A 21,244-nucleotide genomic window follows, 5' to 3' on the forward strand; every position below is an offset into this window, starting at 1 on the left:
GACCCGCATCATCCCACTGGGTAAAAGAAACATTGTTGTAATCTCATTGATGTCCAAGCCATGTTTTCATTGAAGATGGTAGAACACTAGAACTGACAAAATCTTGTTTAGAACCAGATGGGTGCCAACCGATTGACACAGTTCGGGAGCGGTTTGCGTCTTCACCCTTGATGAAAAGTACTTGTAACAGGAACCAGAAATGTAGATCCAGCCATCGGTGAAGCCGGTTAGAGCGCCGGATTGTGTTGTGCGGGAGGTCGAGGATTCGAGCTCCGGCCGGACCAGTACTCATGGTCTTAAAATAACTGAGGAGAATTTGCTACCTTTCTATAATATCAAGAAATGGATAGATAATCTGGTCATCTCGGATAAGGACAAATAAACCGTAGGCCCCGTCTCCTGCAGGGTTAGAGGTAGGAGACGTTAATTTCCCACGCACGAGATTACTGTGTGATGGATGTCCTCCCCTGGGGTGGGATGGGTGGGTGTTATCGTTTCACGGGGCCCCATTTAAACTAGCAATTTGCTAAACTGGGCTACCCCTGTATAAATATCCGTAAATACAATACAATAGTAAAGCCACAAGGCTCGGTTAACAAAGAGTGAAAGAGAGAGGTAACCAACTACCTTTTTTTGTGGATCAGGCAAAGTTTCCTCAGACTAAGGGAGAAATGCCATAGCGATAATGTCTGTTGACATTAATGGTGGAGCAATCTTGTGTAGAATTGATGATGATGATGATGATGATGATGATGATAAAATGAATCACAGCGAGAAAGGGACAGTAAATTAAAAAATTTATCTTTGTCCGTGTATGAAATGCAATCTTCTTCAGATTCGTTGATCAGTGCCATGTTATTGATTGTCTTTTCTGTGAGATGTTCAGTAATCTTATCGGAGAATCTTACTGGTCTTGGGAGGCGTTCCAGGAAAGTTGCGTTTATTGTTTAAAGTAATAATGAATATTCGTAACCTGTGAATGTGAAAATTCGTTTTACCTAACCGGAGTTTTACCTCCTGAGTTTCTCTCTTTGTGCGTTAAGGTCTGCAACCAAGAATATCTTAATTGAGTTGCGTTGTTTATATAACGGCCACACTGGTAATTTGAGTTCTTTCTTATTTATTCGGTGGCTAGCTGAGGAATGGTAGGAGTTCTAAAAATCATGAAAAGAGATTTAAATGAGTTGCACTAAACAAAGAGGAAGTTTGAATCTACAGATACATTTAAAGGCCGTAACACTGTTGTCCTATGTGTTGTGTAGAAAGATTGCTTTCTGATAAAACTACCATTCAATGAAAAGTTTTGATCCAAAAAATGAAATTAAAACGTCACGCCAATACTGTGATTAGGAAATGTCACAATGTGAAAGCCTAACTTTCCTATCAGATCTAGCGGGTGTTTTGGCAGCAAACTGATTGCTAGACTTATCATAAGATAATCATTACAATTTCCTTAGATTTGATTGATGCTTTAGCAGCCTTATTTTTCACTAATCATTCTGTAGAGTTGTAATCAGACCGTCAGTAAAATCGAACGGTTGGCTGTGATAAAATCGGACAGTTCTGACAACTAGTAGTACAAAGTTCATCCAGCTGAATCCACCAATCACAGAACTGATTACCATAACCATTCAATGAAAAGTTTTGATCCAAAAAATGAAATTAAAACGTCACGCCGATACTGGCCTGTGATTAGGAAATGTCGCAATGTGAAACCCTAACTTTCCTATCAGATCTAGCTGGTGTTTTGGCAGCAAACTGATTGCTAGACTTATCATAAGATAATCTTTACAATTTCCTCAGATTTGATTGATGCTTTAGCAGCCTTATTTTTCACTAATCATTCTGTAGAGTTGTAATCAGACCGTCAGTAAAATCGAACGGTTGGCTGTGATGAAATCGGACAGTTCTGACAACTAGTAGTACAAAGTTCATCCCGCTGAATCCACCAATCACAAGTAACAACCAGTTACCTAACAAAATGTGGGAATTTCCAAAATGGAGGGTTTTTTTGGTTTTAACAATGTTTCTACTGAATTTCTCCAATAAATGTATTTGATTTTCTCGGAAATTGTAATGGTTATGATTAATTGGTAAAACGACCTCGTGTCGTCCAGTACGGTCTGTAATCATACTCGTGATTGACAAATTGGAGTCCCGCTTCGCGGTTGTCCGATTTTATTACCATTATTTACTTAACAGTCCCCTAACTGCGAAAAATATATATGTCTTATTAACCAAGCGCGAGGGCCGAACTGGGAGAATATTGGCCCGAGGTCTTGACAGTACGGACCGAGCGCCGATATTCTTCCAGTACGGTCCCGAACAAGCTTGGTTAATAAGAGATTTATTATACGACCGAGGTTCAAAGGGACACAAGTGCCGTATCATTCGGGACAGTGCCCGGTCCAATACTTAGAGAATATTGGACCGGCAATAGAGCATTTTGATTGGTTGATTTTAGTTATTGGCCCTCTGACCGCCCGAGTCGTGTAATAAAACTCAATAAGGCGTTCAGGGTAACTAAAAATTTCGCTAAATGGCCGGGATTTTTCGTCTTATTGTGTTTGGGAAGGCTAATGTCCTCTGCCTAGTTTTGATTGCTTGTACTCAATCAACTGCGATCACAAGCTCCAGCCGAGAGGGAGAATTCTCCAGGCGAGATATTTATCTTGATGTGAAAATGGTATGTAGAAATAAGAGATAAGGTGCTAAATTTTGCTCAAAAAAAAAAATTAAAAAGTTGACTGAACAGTGGTAACAAATATTAGATCCTCAATGTTGTTTTAAACTTAACGTGTCTTACTACAGAGCTAACATAGTAAGAGAACTTTTCCCGCTTGAAAGAAAAAGAAGCGCTGTTCTTGTTCGTAGGCAAGAGTTGGCATGTGAAACGCCCGTTCTTGTCAGGATTCTCCGCCAAGTTGGTTGAGAAACATCGTTCATTATTCATGCACTCTTGCAAACAGTGAATCGTATCACTGACTTGTTGACGGTCGATTTCTGGAACGTCAAGGTAATAGTTTGCATACTGGATAAAGTAACCAGCAGAACTTTGTTTTACAAGTTGAAGACCTATCACTCAACAAATGATTTGATATAAAATACAGTGCGAAATCAAAACTATTTTGACAAAACGAGGGTAAAGTTTTGAGAACATAATTGAAAAAATTAGTTTTTTTTTTTTTTTTTTTCACCCATAAACTGATTAAGTTTAACGTGAAATAACCTTTGAAAGGCAAAATTTGGTTTTAAGAAGAAAGTGGCTATTAGCACCTAGCGGGAGGTCGCACACGGTGGAAAATCAATATCCTCTCCGTTGGTGCCCCATACAAAAGACTACAAAAGTCGTGTCTTTATTTTGTTTTAATTAATCTTTTAAGCCCGAAAAGAAATTGGAACTGATAACGCCCCTCGTGTATTGAAAACAGCACACGTAAAGCCTATCTTACATCCTCCCGAAAACAATGATTTACGTTGATATATTTGCTCACGGAGTAGAACCATATGGTCGGTATTTAGATCTTATTGAATGGAAGAACTACTTTTCTATTAGGACAAATTTTTCCCAATTAAAAAAAAATACGAAAAACAGAACAAAAAGAGAGAGCGAGACGAAGAGATGAAAATAATTTTTAATTTTTTCATGGCATTTCAAAATCATATAGCAACAAGCCACATATTTTTTTTTTTTTTTTTGCCGTACGAAATGAGAATTAAGCGTGATTGAGTAACTGAAATTAGTCGAAACGTAATTTGAGGTTAATTTATAATATAGCTAAATAGATTCTAGCGATGGGATCCTCGTAAATGACTTCAATTAAGGTTGAAGATTAAAGTTGACTGTACGGAATCGTGAATCGACCGTGACTGAGTGTCAGCAGTATGTTTTTCGATTTATCGCCGGCGAAACGGCAACTGGTGATCGGGAGGCAGACATTAGACAGTGATTACAGTTATAGCGTTGAAAAAAACCGACATCAATTAGGTCAGAATCAGTAACTTATATTCTTTTATTTAAGAACTCGCAATTGAGTTACCCAAGAAATTCACATCGTCTTATCTCATGTTAAATAGTGATGTATCTGTTACTAGTTTTAGGAAAGTGTGATATTAACTTCTTGTGATCGGTACCAAAGCGTTGGTTAATGTCTTCGTGCTCTAATTTCTTCAGTCATCCTGTCTACAACACATTCATTATCCTCGCAGATCAGTTTTCCACCACAATTGCAGTCAGCTGTATCTTTACACGATCTCTTGAAATATCGGGGGCACTAACAGAAAAATAAAGTTAACTCTGATTAGCCTAGAGTAACAAAATTGAAGTGCTAGCTCAATGTTCGACTTATTTTCATTCCTCTTTGTTCCAAAACCCCCCACATCTCCCCATCGAAAAAGTCCCCATGGTAATAGATACAACGATGGAACGTTAAGAAGCGCTTTCACAGCTAGCTCTGGATTGTTTTAAAGAATAGCTTGAGACGTCAACACTCACTGCCAAATACCACTAAGTAAAATGGCGGGGTGGATTTTCAGTTTCTGTGCGTTTATTTGTCTGTCTCGACTAAAGAGAGGCGACTGTTTCACAGACGCCTGGAGTGTAAATTTCCTCCTTTTTCGCGGAAGTCGCTTTTATCGACCAAACCGGAATCTTTACACTGTCGGCCATTGTAGCGCTTTCACTCAGAACAACAGATCAAAAGTAGCCCTCATGAGGTAGTCTCGGCAAAACACTTCCTTTTAAGAGATTATCTCTAAAAAAACTCTTCAACGGAAGGTTGCGGTCAAGAGCCTCCTCCTGCGCCCCCCTGAAAGCATTAAATTGTAAGCTATAAACAGTGCTGTACTTGAATGGCGCCCGTCAAGGAAGGAAGCTCAACTCAACTTGAATGGCGCCCGTCAAGGAAGGTAGCTCAACTCACCGGCTTTCTTCTTATCCACTTATCCCAAAATGTCTCCTCTTGACACGTGTCAGTTCTATAATTGCAGATGACTTTAGTTTGAGAACACTGTGGGCAATCGCTGTCCAACCAACAAGACTTACCCAAGCACTAAAACAAAACAAAAAAATCCTAATTCACTTCACTGGGTCTGTGCAGTTGTCAATCTTAAGAACGAAAACATGAAAAGGCAAAAAATGGCAAACCAACCTGAAAGCAATCACCATATATTTCTTTCATACGTATCTTTCTCTGACGAATCTCAAAGCCCTTCTTTAGCCCATTATTTCTCAGTTGTTTATCAGTTTATAGCTTGAAAGGCAATAGAAAGAATGCAACTCTAGCGCATGTGCGAGTTACGAATCTCAAAGAGATTTCTGGGAATGAGATTACCCGCTGATCTCCTTCACAGACTTACTCTTGGCTTATCGCATAAGCGCAATCCTCAGCACGAGTCTGGGAGAAGGCTACGGTGTTGTATGTGTAACTTGCACATGTCAACGCAATGCGTTAATGGTGATATGCGATAGCCAGTTGCAAGATACTAACCGGTATTCCATCGTCAAGAAACTTTGCCGCAGTAATAGTTACTAAAAGCACCAGTAGAGCTATAATCTTCCTCATCCTGTCTGACTTGTACGTTGCTGAAAAGAAGATGATACGACTATTTATTACACGACTCGGGCAGTCAGGGGGCCAATAACTAAAGTCAACCAATCAAAATGCTCTATTGCCGGTCAATATTCTCTCATTATTGGACCGGGCACTGTCCCGAATGATACCGCACTTGTGTCCCTTTGAACTTCAGTCGTATAATAAATCTCTTATTAAACAAGCTTGCTCGGGACCGTACTGGAAGAATATCGGCCCTCGGTCTTTTTTGTACGGACCTCGCTGCGCTCGGTCCGTACTGTCAAGACCTCGGGCCGATATTCTCCCAGTACGGCCCTCGCGCTTGGTTAATAAGATATGTAAATAAAAGCATATGAAATAAGAAAGATTGTAGATTTTTTGCTCGGTCTTCTAATGAAGAAACAAGCTTTTGGTATTGTTTCACGGTTTCATGCGCGAGAGAAAAAAGTCCGAGTTTCTCTAACGGACTCGACCTTAGAAGAAAACATTCAAAATTTATGAGTCGCGAACATCGAAAAAAGAGGAGTCTCAGCAGTTATTTGAGTGCATTTTCGATGAGTGAATTCAGTGTAAACCTTGGTATTACGTGTCGAATGCTTTGACAAATATGTCATCTGAATTTCAGGTAGGTACATTGATTGACATTTCGTTGGAAAAACACCGAAAAATCTGCGAAAAATGTCCGGAACATCCCATGAAGTGACAGAGCAATGTATGTGAAAGCTCGTCTTAACTTCGTGAAGTCTGAGTAAGTTTCCGGAAACATTCCAGACGCAAACTCAAGTGTGTTTGGTGGTAGAGAAGTAGCCCTATCAATAAGGGCTGAAAAATCGACGAAATATCTGAAAGGCATCAGAAACCTTTACGTGTGTTCGTTAGATGGAAACTCTGGCACGCATAGTGTCTTGAAATCTTCTTTCAGTGACGGCATGAGATCAGATTCGTCAGACCTTTAACTGATTGTCTAAACTACGAACACTTTAATTTCTTGTTTCCCTATTGAGCTACCTACCTGAATCGTATTCGAAGAAAATTATGTCATCAAAGATTTGTGAGATAAAAGAAAAAGAACTAAGATTAGAAAGCTGAGGTTAAAGGCAAAGTTTTCTTGAAACAATTAAGGTTGGTGATGATAAGGAAACAAAACTAAAATTAGATACAATGAAATATATGAAGTTCATATTATGTCTTTTTCTTTTAAAGACAGTGAAATATGGGAATTATAGCTCGCAAAGTTTTCTCTAACACTATGAAGATGAGGCTGTAAAAGGCTTTGCGGTTCGGTTGCTTATGAATTAAGGCTCTGCGTATCTAGGGTATTGGTAAAAATGCTTCGAAAAATTAAATTTCCTAGCAAAAACTAACTAAGCTTACCAATGACAGCTAAACTCAGCAGCGAGAGCTTAACACTGAAAAGGAAGCGATAACACAGGGTACGCCTTCAGAGAAGACCTCAAAAAGTGATTGTTGATCCAGGAAATTGTAGATAGTTAATGCACATATATTTAAACTTAGTCTAAACAGAAGATCATGTTGCTGTCGGTTTCCTGTTTCATTGGGAGCCCATCGAATGAGGAAATAGAGCAATTTTAAGCTCGAAGGCAATCTTATCTATTTTTTAACCAAAAGGAAGTTCGACGTTAAATTTCAACCTGGAATGTCATTTTACCACAGAAACTCTAGACTGGTGCTTATGAATTGTAATGAAAAAGCCATTAACAAACGGAAATATAAAATTCTTCCTTGCTTTCCACGAGACATCTTGAAAATTTGGATATTTTTAGCAACTGAACTCTGACAAAAATACCAAATTCTGTCAACGTCCAAAGAAAGTGTCCTGTGTCAATCTATACCTAACACGTAGCTAGATTTATATTTTGATAAATCGAAAGTTTCCAGACAACCCCACCCTACCTGACTGAAAAAAAAATTATCACGTACAAATCATTTGGTGGCTAATGGTCTTCGATTACCTTCGCAGTACATAAGCCCGGAACAGTGCTATCGCTAACTTGGTGACTGATAAGGCCACATAACGCCTCGCAGTGATTTCAATAAGATATGAACATACTTCACCGTGGTTGGTTTTGTAACGCCTATATAGCAGCCAGCCTCTGGTAATTGGGTTACGGCGAAATATTTCCACTTTCCAATGCAAACTTTGAAGCAATAGGCTCTTTTTCGATAGTCAAATGGATTTGTACAGCCGTTAGTCAAGCGGTATTTTAATTCATACCGTAGGAACAAAATTACCTTCGTTTTCATATGTGTGCATTTGATCCTCCTCTCTGATGAAATCAGTTTTGATTTTTTTTACCGGGCGACACAACCGTGTGTCAATGAACTTTTAATCGTGAATCAAAAGTATAGAGTGGGTCTCGCACTGCACTGCTTCTACAAGAGCTGTATTTTAGTTTATGCATTGAAGTAATGGGGGAAATATAAAGCAATCTTCATTCATACCAACAGGAAATTAAATTCTTAAGCAACTACGGCAGGTTAATTTGTATAGCCTTAAGGCTTTTGGTGAGTGGAAAATTGAAAAAAGGCTGATTCTTCCTGTTGTTTGGCGCCAGTCATTGGCATACTTCCTTGCATAAATAACAAAAAAAAGGTTAAAGGATGTCGCTATATTTAGTGTGCAAATAAATTTAGACGACCAAGGGTGTTTTTACGGTGTCATTTTTCCAAGAAACGCGTAATGAATTTTCGCCGTGTGTTCAGTTTCCTCGTAAACTTAATTAACAGTGCCCTTTACTCGGCGCTTAATTGACAGCGGCCAGCCTAAGAAGAATTGTCGCGTCGATAAGATCATCGAACGAACAAACTTTAAGTACAGTCATTTGCGTATTCAAGTTTATTGCATTACACGAAGAGAAAGCCCACTGTGACTGTTCGATGATAAAAAAAAAAGCCCTAGCAGTCTCATCAGTTTTAAAATCTCTTTCGGAATCAAACAATCATACCTGTAATCGAGAGCTACGATATACGAGCGCTTGGCAAATATACGAAATTGAGTGGGACATCAAATGCTGATTTCTTTGAATACCACGAGTTTTGATCATTTCCCTACCGAACGACCTTTCTAGAGACTTTTTCTTTCTCTCTTTTTGATAGGAAATTACCCTTTTTCAAGAATTACCAAAATAAAAATGGGATTGTATTTCAGAAAAAAAGTCATTATTAAAATTTTCTCCTAAAATTGAACTTTTTTGATCAGTTTCTACCGCCGTTTGCAATTTAAGAAATATTGCTATATCTGTTTTGCACTCCGCAGAAATCTGATTGAAGTGAGGGGAACATCTAAGGAGAGAGCAAGAAAATAAACCAAGAGTTTTACTTACTTGATTGATTAAGGGTTTTCGTTAGATGTTCCGCCGTTTTCCGTTGGTAGGTACTGACTTTGCTTAGGAAGCGCGCAGTTTTTAAAAAGGGTCACATGTTTATCTACGTTAGAATTAAGATAAAGGGGTCCATTTTATGTCATTATAACATCCTTTAGAGCCCTTTATGTCAATACCTTACAGGCTATTCTTTTGCTGATGAAAAATAAACAAGGAGTGAAATTTTCCTGAAACGTTACACCCTAAGGGAGCACTTGAACTTATCAATTTATCTCAGTAGTCGTGATATCTGAATCAACTTTAAAACAAGACTAACATTGTTAATGTTCGGTCAAAAAGTCCCAGTCATTTTATAAAGAAGTGGTATAAGTACCTTTTGCCCTGTTTTTGTGAAGGTTAACTGGTCAAATTCTGAAATAACTGTTTCTGTAGATGAGGAGGAAATTGAAGTCAAGAAGATGGTTTATCGCATCACCTCTTTCTGGATCATCCTAATTTCGGAAACAGAAGCCTTCTTATCACGCCTTACAGACGTGTTTTCGTGCGCTGTTCATGGGGCTGTTTTGTTTCCTTTACATCAAGTGCCAAACTAATTCCTCCAAGGAACCTCATGATTGGGATCAAAGTGGAAGTCACTTTTCCGCTCTATGAATTTGAATAAAATCTTAAAATACACTTATCATCTAAAGCAGCTTTCAAAACAGTCTTTGTTGTATAATTAACATCTTGTAGCACAATTTGTCGACTCTTCTCTCCATGAAATGTCAAACTCCGATGAAGTTGATTCGTTTCGCTGCCTAATACAATTAATCCTGTATTGACTGTACATAGGCCTACCTTTGGTGATATTTGATAACCAAAATTCAGTTATTATATTATCGATAAGAGTTCATGTTCCGTGTACTCTTCTGGTTTTTGATTGGCTTTCGTAGAGCAACGACAACAAATCATGTAAAGCCATGACGCACACCAGAATCCACCCATTCTGGTCTAGCGAAATAATTACTCTTTTTGTAAAGAAAGGGATCAGATTAAAAAAAACACTCTTCTTCGTAAACAGTGCAAGTTTACTTACTTAATTACAGCGCATTTATTTTGGAAATATGTTAATTTTGATTAAATCAAAAATTATCTTAGTAGGCCCGAAGCTAAAATCTACAAAATCCTTTGTTAAAAACATCGTTATTTTGATATTGGCCTATCTAAATAGTCTATGCAAAGCCGTAAAAATAACTCAAATGTTTTTCAGCATTAAAATACGTGTGAGTTTACAGTAATATAGGTTAAAGTAATAAACTTCCAGGCCAAAATTTTTAATAACATGGGAGTTTAAGGAAATTAAGTATTTGTGAGAAACAAAAGAGCGTTTTATTGAACTTCTTTTTATGACAATTTGGAAATGTTCAGTTTGATTTCTTTTGTAGAGCCCAAGTAATAAAAATGTGATCATATTTCATGGCATCCGCCGAATATCAAAATCCGATTCAAAAATAGATCATCCTTTCAATCTTGAAACTTTCGCAGAACTATTTTTAACAACTTTTAACTCACACTGCTGTCATTAATTGGACATACAAACTGCCATTTACGAACGAGATTTGAATTTTTTATCAATTCGTTTTTCAAACAACTCAGGAAACTGACCGCAGCTTCCGTTGTAATAACAAGCAAAAAAAGAAAAAAATCTGAAACGTCAACAGCAGATTTGCTTGTTCTACCACCTCGGTTTTTAATTCCTTTCAGATGCAAGTGTAACATGTAGTTACCTGCTGTTTGTTAATCGTACTTTTGAAAATTTTAGACTTAAATAGATATATATATATATATATATATTTATATATACCCACAGCGGAGACTTTGAAAATAATTGCGCACATCATAACAGTTTAAGAACAACGAAAACCCATCCAGGGGTTTTTCGTTCATTGTTTTACAAATATCATGATCCTTGTTTTGTGAAAAAAGTTGTTGAAAAAAAGCGTATTTTCAGCAAAGAATAGAAAGTGCAAAACACACATTTTTATGAATCTTTTACAGCGAACGTGTTCATGGAAAAGGTCTACGCGAACCAGTACAAAACCTTCCTACGGAAATACTGATTTCAGATATTTTCGATAACGGTACAGTTACCTGTGTCTTATTCACTAAAGAATGATAATTGGTTTTCGATGTTTTACGTGGGGGTTTGATTCTGAATGATATATACCGAACTCTGGGCAGTACGGCGAAGTAAAGACCTAGATAAGTAGGGCTGCTGTATAAAACAGCAGTTGAACGCAAAAAAAAAAAAAACTGAGTCAGGATTGGTTGCTTATCTTAAATGATAAAAGGCGATGATAAAGACGTGAAAACTCCTTTTTTGACAATCGTTTTAAGTCAAACGTCAGTTTTAAAATTGTCAGGAGAATACTGTAGTCTTTTATTTATAGAAAGTCTGTGAAAAGGCCGTTAGGGTTTTTCATTAACAAATCGAATATTCAATGAGCTTTTTATCTTTAAAATCAAGTGAGGCATATTTTTGTTGCACTCAAAGAAGAAGTCAACGCATTATGATAACGGGTAAGCGCGATGAGGATATGAACGCAAGGAAGGAAAACAGACTGGTACCTGATTTCACGTTGGTTTTATCGCTTTTGTCTCAGCTAAAGCATATTCTTTTTCAAGATCGTTACTCGATAAGGCATTTTCCCAAGGCTTCAGTAAGACGGGAAAAGTTAAGTCAAGACTATATGTCAAAAATTTTTCAAGGTGCCAACGAAAGAAATTGAAATGCGTGTACTACTTAGTGTTAATTCATTCCTCAACTCGCCGTTGTTAAAAGAACTACTCTGTACTTTTTTAGTCAATCAAAGCCTCTTCGGTGATGTCATACGTATATAGATGAATTTAAAACAAGATCTGAGATTTCGAAGTAAGTTTAACATATAAAAAGCAAGTTAGATTGTAGTGATGCCCTCCAGTCAATGCTTTCTCTAACAACATGACGAAATCGAAATAAAATCATTATTCGTTTGATGGATTCCATTAATTTGACTGCAGCACTGCTTGAAACTGAATAAGAGGTGTTGTTTTGGGTACCTTGGTCCCAGAGAACAAAATTTATGACAATTTTGAAGAAAAGGATATGCAAGCACTACGTGTTCTTGTTGTATGATGATGCTAAGTTCATGAAATAATTTGATTTCATTGACGAGTTTTCATTTTAGCGATTCTAAGTTGAACTTTTTAGGTAACTCGAGTTGTTTCAGTTTTAAGCAGATCAGATAACCCAATGTTCAATTTCAATATATCTTTTAAGCTCCCATGAACGACCAAGACATAATTTCTCTTTCCGTTATCAATACAATTCTAAGCCGAAAAGTCGTGAGAATACGGGAGAATATCAAGTAAGGGATCATTGGTTGATTCAATACCAAATTCCCCAAACCCGAATCATAAAAACTGTATAGTAGACAGAAAGGAGAAGTAATAATCAGATCTAGGGGAATGAAAGGGTTAAGCGTCCCGAAGGATATGGTGCGCTGCAAAATGAAGTCAAGCAAGGTGTCTAATTAACAATTATTCCACGAGCGCGCGTTGGATATGAGATGATAGATAACCGGCAACGAAGCGCTTAGCGCCGAGTTGGCTATAATCATTCCATATCCAACTAGTGCGAGTGGAATAATTGTTTTATTAAAAAAAAAAAAAACGCCTCCAAGATATTAGACCACTCTTCTCGACTTTATTTTGTGAGAAGAAACCGGATGTTACAATGTACAGATATTACATTATGTTATATTGGCTCATATACCATGATGGCTAAGCCAATAAAAAGTCTTGAATTGCATTATCCAATGATCCAGTATTTAATAATAGTCAATATGTGGTACACTGGAAGACAAAAAAATCAAACTTTACAAAAGTCATGGCTTGGTCGGTCCCATGTTTCTTTCAGTGAGTAATACGTATATCAAGGGAAACTTCTTCTAATAAATCCTCTGCAATCCATCTCAATGTTTTTCAAAACTTTACTGACACTTTAGACAAATATGGGTATATTTTCTTTTATTAAAAACTAGATCATTGGATAATGCAATTCAAGACTTTTTATTGGCTTAGCCATTATGGTAGGTATATCAGCCAATATACCATAATCTACAAATATGGCAAGCGTACGTGTCAGCTTAAAATTAAAAGGGAGCTAAAAATTTAATAAAATTTAATAATTTAATTCAACGTTTTTAATAAACAATTATTTCAATTTCATGTTTCCTGTTTGTTTGCGGCTACTCATTTCCACGTTTTCGTACTCATTTCTTTTAGTCGGCGAGTTTTCCATTTGTTCACTTCCTCTCATTTTCTTTTCTTCGGTTGATAGCTCGGGTTTTTTTTCTCTATTTCTTGGTTTTTTTTTATTCACCTATCCACATCCGTCTTTCGTTCGTTCGTTCATTCATTCGTCCATTTATACATTAGCTTTATCATTCGTGCATTCGATTATTTTTAATTGACGCGTCCTTAACCCAGCTATCGATTCTTACCCAACTTTTTCTTGCCTTAACAAAGGCCACTTGCATATCAGTTTAAATACCAGATTAGGTTCTCTCAAACTACTTAGTGCCAGTTACGAGATCGACATCTCGACGCACTGCTACGAAAAGAAGCTTTTCGACAATTGTTCCTTAAGGCGTTTTTTTTTTTTTTTTTTTGCAGTGACAGATAACGCCTTGATACAAACGATATACGGTATCTGTGTATCTAATAACGAGTGGGTTTCAAAATCAAACTGATAATATGCTAAAAGCTCTGGGAATAAAATTCATTCACCATATCAGAATATTAGAGTTCAAGTCATGTTCACGTCAGCCCGGTGAAGTATTAGTTACGTGACACCTTTTAAACTGACTTTGTAGTAATTCTCAGCGGGTGACAGGGATGACTTTTTTGAAAATATCATGGTTAATTACTTTTCTCAGCAGCTGCGAAAGCTTGTTATGAAAACCATTTTGTAAGTTCAAACACCACCTTCGGTTCTGAGGAAAGAATTTCTCAAAAAAAAAAAAAAAAAAAAAAACGCGCAATCTTACCTGTAGATAAAATGTCTGCGTTCTTGAAGATCTCAGGCTTCACTAAAGCGGAGTAGTAAATGACTCCTGTTTTTTATACCTATAGACGTTTGACATTTATCCATCAATTTCATTTAAAAGGATTGCAAGGCTGTATTCATTTAAAAGGATGGCCGGTCATTAATAAAGCAAACGCGTCAAAACACTTGTTCAAATTACATGAAACCTTTCGATGTAAGTGAAATAGGTTCCAGATCAATTTGCCACTAATTCGGTTTCACCTAAGTATAGATGGTGTTACATTAAAAAAAGGGGTGGTCAAGTAAAAAGGTCGAAGTTACACTTAGGATTCATGGGAGGTATGTACTTTTCAACATGAATATCAAATGCGAATCAGACAAAAACCCTAATTCTTCAGCAACCCACGGAAAGGTTGTGACGTCACTCTACAGGAAACATTCCCACATGATGACGGAAGCATTTTTAAACGGATTCTAATTTTTTTCGAACTTGTTCACTTGAGCCACAGTCGTTTCTTGACCACCTCACCAGCAAATAAGGTTGCAAATTAAAATATTTGGTGTCTGATTGATAAAACGGTTTTGGGAATCACACTAAATCACAACGGACCGAACAAAGGAAACGATACCAAAAAAGAAGAAAACCTAGTTCACTTAGAATTTGCAGAGATTTCGCTGGAATTGATGATTTTTTCAACATTTATACTAATGTACGTCAATGGAAAAGTTATCCACTTCACTACGAATAAATCTTCCATCTGTCAGATAATGAATCCCTCTTAACATTTGCAATGTAAACACAATTTGAATTTAAATTTCTTTTGAAAACTCTTCAAAAAATCTTAGTTATCTGCGTCATGTGCAGGGCTATCCCTGTTATATGAAATAAAAAATTAAAATGATTAATCGTTCAGGTCCTAAAAATAGTTTACCATTTGTTTTGCCAAGCAAACGTGAGTGTTGTTTTCAAATGATAAGTTATGATGTAGAACATTCGTTTACTGTTTGTGTCCTCTTTTTCTAAAAAATTTAAATGTCTCGGTTTTTCTGGACAAGATGCATCTATAAAGAATAATGGTGAGAGCAGCCAATGAAGTGTCCAGCAATTTAGACGAGAACCAAAGGAAAAAAAAAAGCGATGCGTTCGAGAAAGTCTGCGGTTTGCTGAAAAAAAAGAAGCATTTAACAAAAAGTGCTTACCATTGACCGATCTATTATCGAAATGGTTTAAGCCAAGTTTGTCAAATATGATTTTCTACACATTTTCCTTGCAAAAGATTTCCTTATCACTAAAATAGGAATTTCGATCTTTATACAAATCTGATTTTTAGGAACATATTAGAAAGGAGACAAAAGCACATACTGCTTCGTTTCAAACTTTTGAATTGTCATTCGTGTATTGTTTCTTTTTTGTCAGGATTAATCCGTGCTTCCGTGACTTAAATGACATGGTGGTTTAAGTACACCAAAAGATGATAAGTGGTCTTGTAATTGCCATGCTTGTACCATTAAAATCATAGAACTTCGACTACCAAACAGCTGAAAGGTGCACTTTTTAAAGATGCCCCTGAATCCATGCCATATCCTCACATTTTATAGTCACCCTATTTCTTTATTCTCCCTGAGCCGTTTTCCTCCCTCCCCTCCCCTCCCAGACAGGAGTTGACTGAGACCAAGTTTACCTTTCATCTGGCTCTCACGTTACTAACATGCAGCTAGTCAGACTCGACTTTGCTGACAAGTTTGTTCAGTGGGAGAATTTCATTATTGGTCAGAGCTGCATGGCCGTACTAGTAAATTCGACTCTGTAAGGAAATTCAAGTAGATTATGGGGAAATTTTACAAAAAGGCCTATTGCTATCTTCATTTTTCGATTGGTTGGCTCTGTCATTCCAGATCTCTTGCAAGCATCCTACATAAGCCATTAAGCGCTTTTTTCCTTTTTTAAATTATGTTGCTTAGATCAGTATGTTTTTCAAGAAGACCCCACTCACCAATTTAGATTACTCCTTCTTTTGTCTCAAAGCTTTGTACCAACTGACTCTTCTCCGAGAATCGTTAATGAAAAATCATATGCTCTGAAAGTTCTTCAATTTTATGAACTGTTCGAGATCTTACTCATTTTACGTCAATATTTATTTTAGCATTTTAATGAAAATACTCCCTGAAGCGTGCAACTTTTGTGACATCACACTAAATAGATTTTTATTCAATGTTTCATTTTAGTTTTGCTCATATTTCAAAATGAAAGGAAGGTGTCCAACCGGTTTTACGGAACTGTTGCAGCATGTTACGAAGAGGACAGAAAATAAAAAAAAACTACCCAAAATTTGCGTTTTCATGAGCTGTTGTTTAGAGCTTTTAACTTTTAACTTTTTTAGCTACAATTGTTAATCCAAAACTGAGAAAGACATCGAGGCTGATAACTTACATCCAAATGACTCAAGAAGTGATTTATACCAGTTTAGCCTCTTTCTCAATGTAACTAATGGCTGTTATACGACGGGTAATTGTGGCAATAAAAACACTTTATTTTCTAAAACACACTGTTGAATTGATATTGAAATGGCAGATAACCGCCTGAAAATGTAAATAAACAAAACGTTTGGAATATGCACCGTGCTGGTTTAATGTCTTCGTATTATATTTGGCTCAAAATTAGACACATTTATTGAGAGTACACTAAACTCTGCTGGAACCAGACCAACGCGAGGAACAACTAACAGACCCCGAGAGTCAAATACGTCATTTTGAAGCGAAACAAAGTTTTTTTTTCTCCCGTGGCCCTAGTCAGCTGATACGCACTTCGAAGTTAATGTAAGTCAATTTAAAGTCCATCTTGCGCTCTTAAAAAAACCACAAGAGCTTTTTTTTTAGCCATCGACAATGCTTTTTTTTGTAGGATTATCAGGATAAAATTTTCATCGCAGTGATCTTATTAGATAAAGGTGATCGGAAAGAACTTCAAAGAAATCATGGCAATACCGCTAACTACAAATTTAAATCGATTCTTTATGCCCAATATGGCGGAATTCCGAGGGAAACTGAAACTGATAAGGATGCGCTGTTCTGTCAGTAGGTTTCTACTGACAAAGACTTCTTCTCGATTTTGAACAGACACAGAATAAAACTTGATTTCCTTTTCATTTCAAATTTCTTTTCGATCTAAGGAATATCTTAACGAATCTTATCCAAGTAGATACTGCAGTCTGAAAAAATTAAGCGCCCGTCAAGGTCCCCAAATTCGACTTGCTTTTCTGGTTTTCTAAATTCATTAAACGTCGTTAGAGAAGACAAGTGCTTTCATAGGGCCGTCTATATCGTCAGTTAAATTCCAATCCGTATCAGCTGCCGATGGAGAACACTCACCGAGTTTTAAACACACTTCTCTCTCGTAATATGAACTGTCTCTTCGCCGAAGCAGTAACGATATATAAACTTGTATGTATATAGTATAGTAGTATATATAGTAGTATTACTTGTTTTAATTTGAATTTTAAAGTTCTTTTGTCCTTTAAGAGAAAACTCACTTCAAAGCGTCCAAACAAGTTTGGTTTCGCTGATTCAAATTGAGCACTCACTGACGCAGAGTTTTGAACTATTTCAAAACCAGAATGCCACTTTCCCTATTCATGTCTACCAAAAACCATTTAAAACATTTCTACAGAAAATGCATTTTTGCAAACAAAGACTGATTTCTTACCTTGCTGTTTGGTTAAATTTTTTGAAGAGGACTTTTAAAAGGCAATTTATCGAAGTATTACCTGAGGTACTTCTAGAACAATGATCTGATGTTCGACTTGATAAATGAAAGTAAACGTGTGTTTTTGATCATTCGTTGGTCTCGTTCTGTTACTAGTCGGTGCTTTTATAAAACACACGCGGCTCTGATCGCCTGGCAATTGGTCAACATTCATTAAAATAATGAATTCTTTTCATTGTGGGGCGATAAGATGATAAACCAATACATCAACAACAGATGTTCAGTTTAAATTACATCCAATTTAAAGACAAATTTTCAGAAATGAAAAATGAAAGGTATACACCTTTTGTACTATGCTGTTACTACCCACGAGAAATGAAAAATTCACAAATTGCCGTACGGATTAGAAATTGGTCCCTAAGTGTTTCAATGATAATACTAATTTCCGCAGAAGTTTTCTTCGCAATTACAAAGTGTAATGAACTTCTAAATGAGGCAATACAAGCCCTCTAATTGTACTCAATCGCTCTTTAACAAGATCAAATAAAGGGTTATAGCTTGACATTTGGTATAAACTAGAATTTTATGACCTGAGAGATAAAAAAGAGCCCTTTTTTGTGAGGATTAATTTGCCATGTAGTCGGATGCGATAAGACGGATTATCCCTGCAATTATTGGCTTATTTTCCACAAGCAGGAAAAGGAAATATTAAAATAGCTGCAATACATAAAGTGGTGCTAGTGATATGAAAAAGACCTTTTCATGAGAAAGTGACGGAAGCACGTGATCATAACAAAACGTTCGAACATCACCCATTGTTCAATTATCAGTTCTTCCTGAACAAGTCTAGGAAGCATGAAAACAAAACAAAAAAAACATGAAGAGCTTTTTACCTAGAAGATTGTTTTTAAAATAAAACTTACTTTCAAAACCAGTGGTGAATGTCAGAAATAAAAAAGTACATATGTTGAATTTGCAAATATTTATCATCAGCCTGATAATTTTAGCGAGGGTACAAGCTTGCTAAGATCTTCTGCGTCAATAGGTTATAAATAAATGCTTTTTTTTTCTGTATTTTCCTTTCTTAAAGCATAAACTGAAAACAACAGCTATGAACAATATTCGCGCTTCCGCAGCAAACATCTTTTTAATTACTTTTGCGTGTTTTGTTTTCAGACTGGTTTGCTCATTTGAAGTGGCCTCTTTAACTTAAAGAGTAAAAGGAAAATTTCTGCCAGAGTTCTGCATTTTATGCCGAAAAATCATACACAAACACCTGTGAAATCATACCTTTAAAATGCCTTTAAAAGGTCCTATGAAAACCCAAAACTTCTCGGCTCTCTTCATTTCTCCTTAATTGTAACCCTCAGGGAGTATGCCTGTTTCGTGGCAAATCAGTTGAATATAACCGATCGTGTTTTTCGCGTACTGAGGTAGGAAATTTGAATACCTTTTAAACCAGCATGGTGGTTGCGAACCCGCCCTTCGCCCACCATGTGGATTATGAGATCGAACAAAATTAAAAAATTTTTCATTTTCTAGCTTGAGGGTATTTGTTTCATGTTGTTTCCAATAAAATGCTTAGTAGACTAAATCAACAAAACTGAGAGAAACTGCAAGACTAATTTGATTTTATGATTCTCCCCTAAAAAGAGGCGTGGGCTGCTTTTCTGCAACGGCGGAACAGCGGACTCTCCGTAACCTGTTCCAGCTGTTCAATTAGTAACACCAAGCGCGATGAAACAGCGCTAGACATGGCGGCGGCGGAGTGAAAAAACGAAAGAGGTTGGGTCGGGCCACACGTAGTGAACCGAGCCGCGACCCTAACCTTCCTCACTTTTTCACTCCTTCGTTAACCCTTTACACCCTATGTTCTCTATACATTTCTTAAGATGCTGACAAGGAGAATTTGCTTATCAGTCTAGAGTTTCTGTAGTTGTTGATCGTATTCATTATTCTTAGGACCTTAAGTGTTTGATTCAGAGGTGATATTGTAAGGAGAAATTAGTCGCTGGTCACTTTTAGGGGTTAAAGGTTTAATATCGCGCCGTTTGCCATTTCGTTTGGCTTTATCAACTGAACGCCTGGGACGCTGAGGTCAAGTCTCTGAGCAAACGTGTCTCACGTGATGTGACTCTGAAGTGCGAGCTGACTATTAATGAGCCCACGGTGGTATGCGTGGAAATGTTGCCGTATGACGTAAGCTGGGGAGTTTCTACGCCTTTAAGAACAGAACTCGGAAATCTCCGGATAATAAAAACGAATTTTTCCAGAACATGTTTTTCTTCTCGTCACAGAACAGAACCATAAAACGGATGATAACCATGGAAGAGAGGTGATCTCTTTTCTCAGAAGAGGGCTGTCTATAATCAATAATTAATTAGTTTTAATTATCCATTATTGTTCCTTCTTGCGAAATAAGCTTAAAAGTTCAGTTCTTCCAAAGTGGAGGCCATGTAATTGGAGCATCAAGCTTTAATGATGTTTCTACGCTCTATCTGAGCTGTCGGCGACAAAATCGTTCGGTATAGAAGGACGTTGATAAGTTAAATTAATCGCTGTGTTAAACTGTGTGAAAGATAATCAATACTTTCGATTACAAACTCCGCTACAGAAAAAAGTGTGTATGTTTTATATTACTTTCATGTTTCGTTCAACACTACAATTCTTTATTAAAAACGGACTAAACTCTAAAATAATGAAGCTACAACACATCACATAAACTCACATTGTCAAAAGCATGCGCAAATCAAATGAAAAACGCTGAAAACTACAAATTATTTGCATACGAAACATTGGTCGATTAAGAATCGCTCACGAGAGAACAGAGTATTTATATTTACTGAAAACATCGTCTTCCGGACGAAAGAAGTCGATGGCCAAGAAGGATAGAAAAGTCAGTACAAAATGAGCCGGAGGAACAACAGCAAATGCAGAGATCCACCACATTCCGACCGCTGATCCAGCAAACGTGACGGGTTGCAGCAACAGGAGCACCAGAAAAATGGTAGACCAGTCTCGATCTGATTTCTTCTTCTGTCCTTGCGGCGTGTCCCAAACGTCGAGTAGCATAGGTGACAGAATAGTCGCCCAGACGGACAAAACAGCTCCCAGGCCGTAAATAACAGACAGTGTGATAAGCCAGTCTTCGCCGAGAACGATGTCTTTCCCCATGTTGTGGATATCGTCCCAAAAAATTCACCCAAGTTATTTGCAAATCCAAAGAAATAAACTTTGCTGCTTTGTCGATGTTCAGCGAGTTTCTAGGATTATAAGGAATTTTTTCTGCTGTGCTTCGCGTCGTAAATCAAACGAAGCTTTAGCTATCGAGGACAAAGATTTAATTGAAAGCTTTCGGCCTGGTGAATATCTCAACGTTTGCTTATTAAATATGCATGTATATTGTTTGAAGAAACCAAGACAACAGAAAGGAAAGGAGTAATTTGAATTTCAAAACAGGTTAAGAGACACCTGCTGCAAATATTAACAAAGGATCGAATAGGCTCTTCATGTTTAAAGAGAACTCGAGTTCTACTGAAAAAATAACTCGTCCGTC

At 37.1% G+C, this 21,244-nt stretch overlaps 1 protein-coding gene across 7 annotated transcripts; it reads right to left on the minus strand.

The window, feature by feature from the left end:
• Nucleotides 1–3,994: 3,994 nt before the first annotated feature.
• On the minus strand, nucleotides 3,995–17,846 carry LOC111330131 (uncharacterized). Of its 7 annotated transcripts, XM_088742830.1 has the most exons (5): nucleotides 17,689–17,831; nucleotides 13,987–14,065; nucleotides 5,490–5,584; nucleotides 4,923–5,051; nucleotides 3,995–4,274 (listed from the first exon to the last, which is right to left on the minus strand). In XM_088742830.1, exons 3-5 carry the CDS (start codon nucleotides 5,562–5,564, stop codon nucleotides 4,146–4,148), a joined length of 333 nt encoding a protein of 110 aa, XP_088598956.1. In that variant the 5' UTR covers nucleotides 5,565–5,584; nucleotides 13,987–14,065; nucleotides 17,689–17,831; the 3' UTR covers nucleotides 3,995–4,145. The 7 variants fall into 7 exon arrangements, with proteins under 7 accessions (XP_088598956.1, XP_022790672.2, XP_022790675.2 ...); XM_022934937.2 differs by lacking the exon at nucleotides 13,987–14,065 and having other exon boundaries at nucleotides 17,689–17,846; XM_022934940.2 differs by lacking the exons at nucleotides 13,987–14,065; nucleotides 17,689–17,831 and adding an exon at nucleotides 15,980–16,086.
• Between the last annotated feature and the right edge of the window lie 3,398 nt (nucleotides 17,847–21,244).

This window comes from Stylophora pistillata, chromosome 13 (assembly GCF_964205215.1).
Source record: "Stylophora pistillata chromosome 13, jaStyPist1.2, whole genome shotgun sequence".
Classification (NCBI taxonomy): Eukaryota; Metazoa; Cnidaria; class Anthozoa; order Scleractinia; family Pocilloporidae; genus Stylophora; species Stylophora pistillata.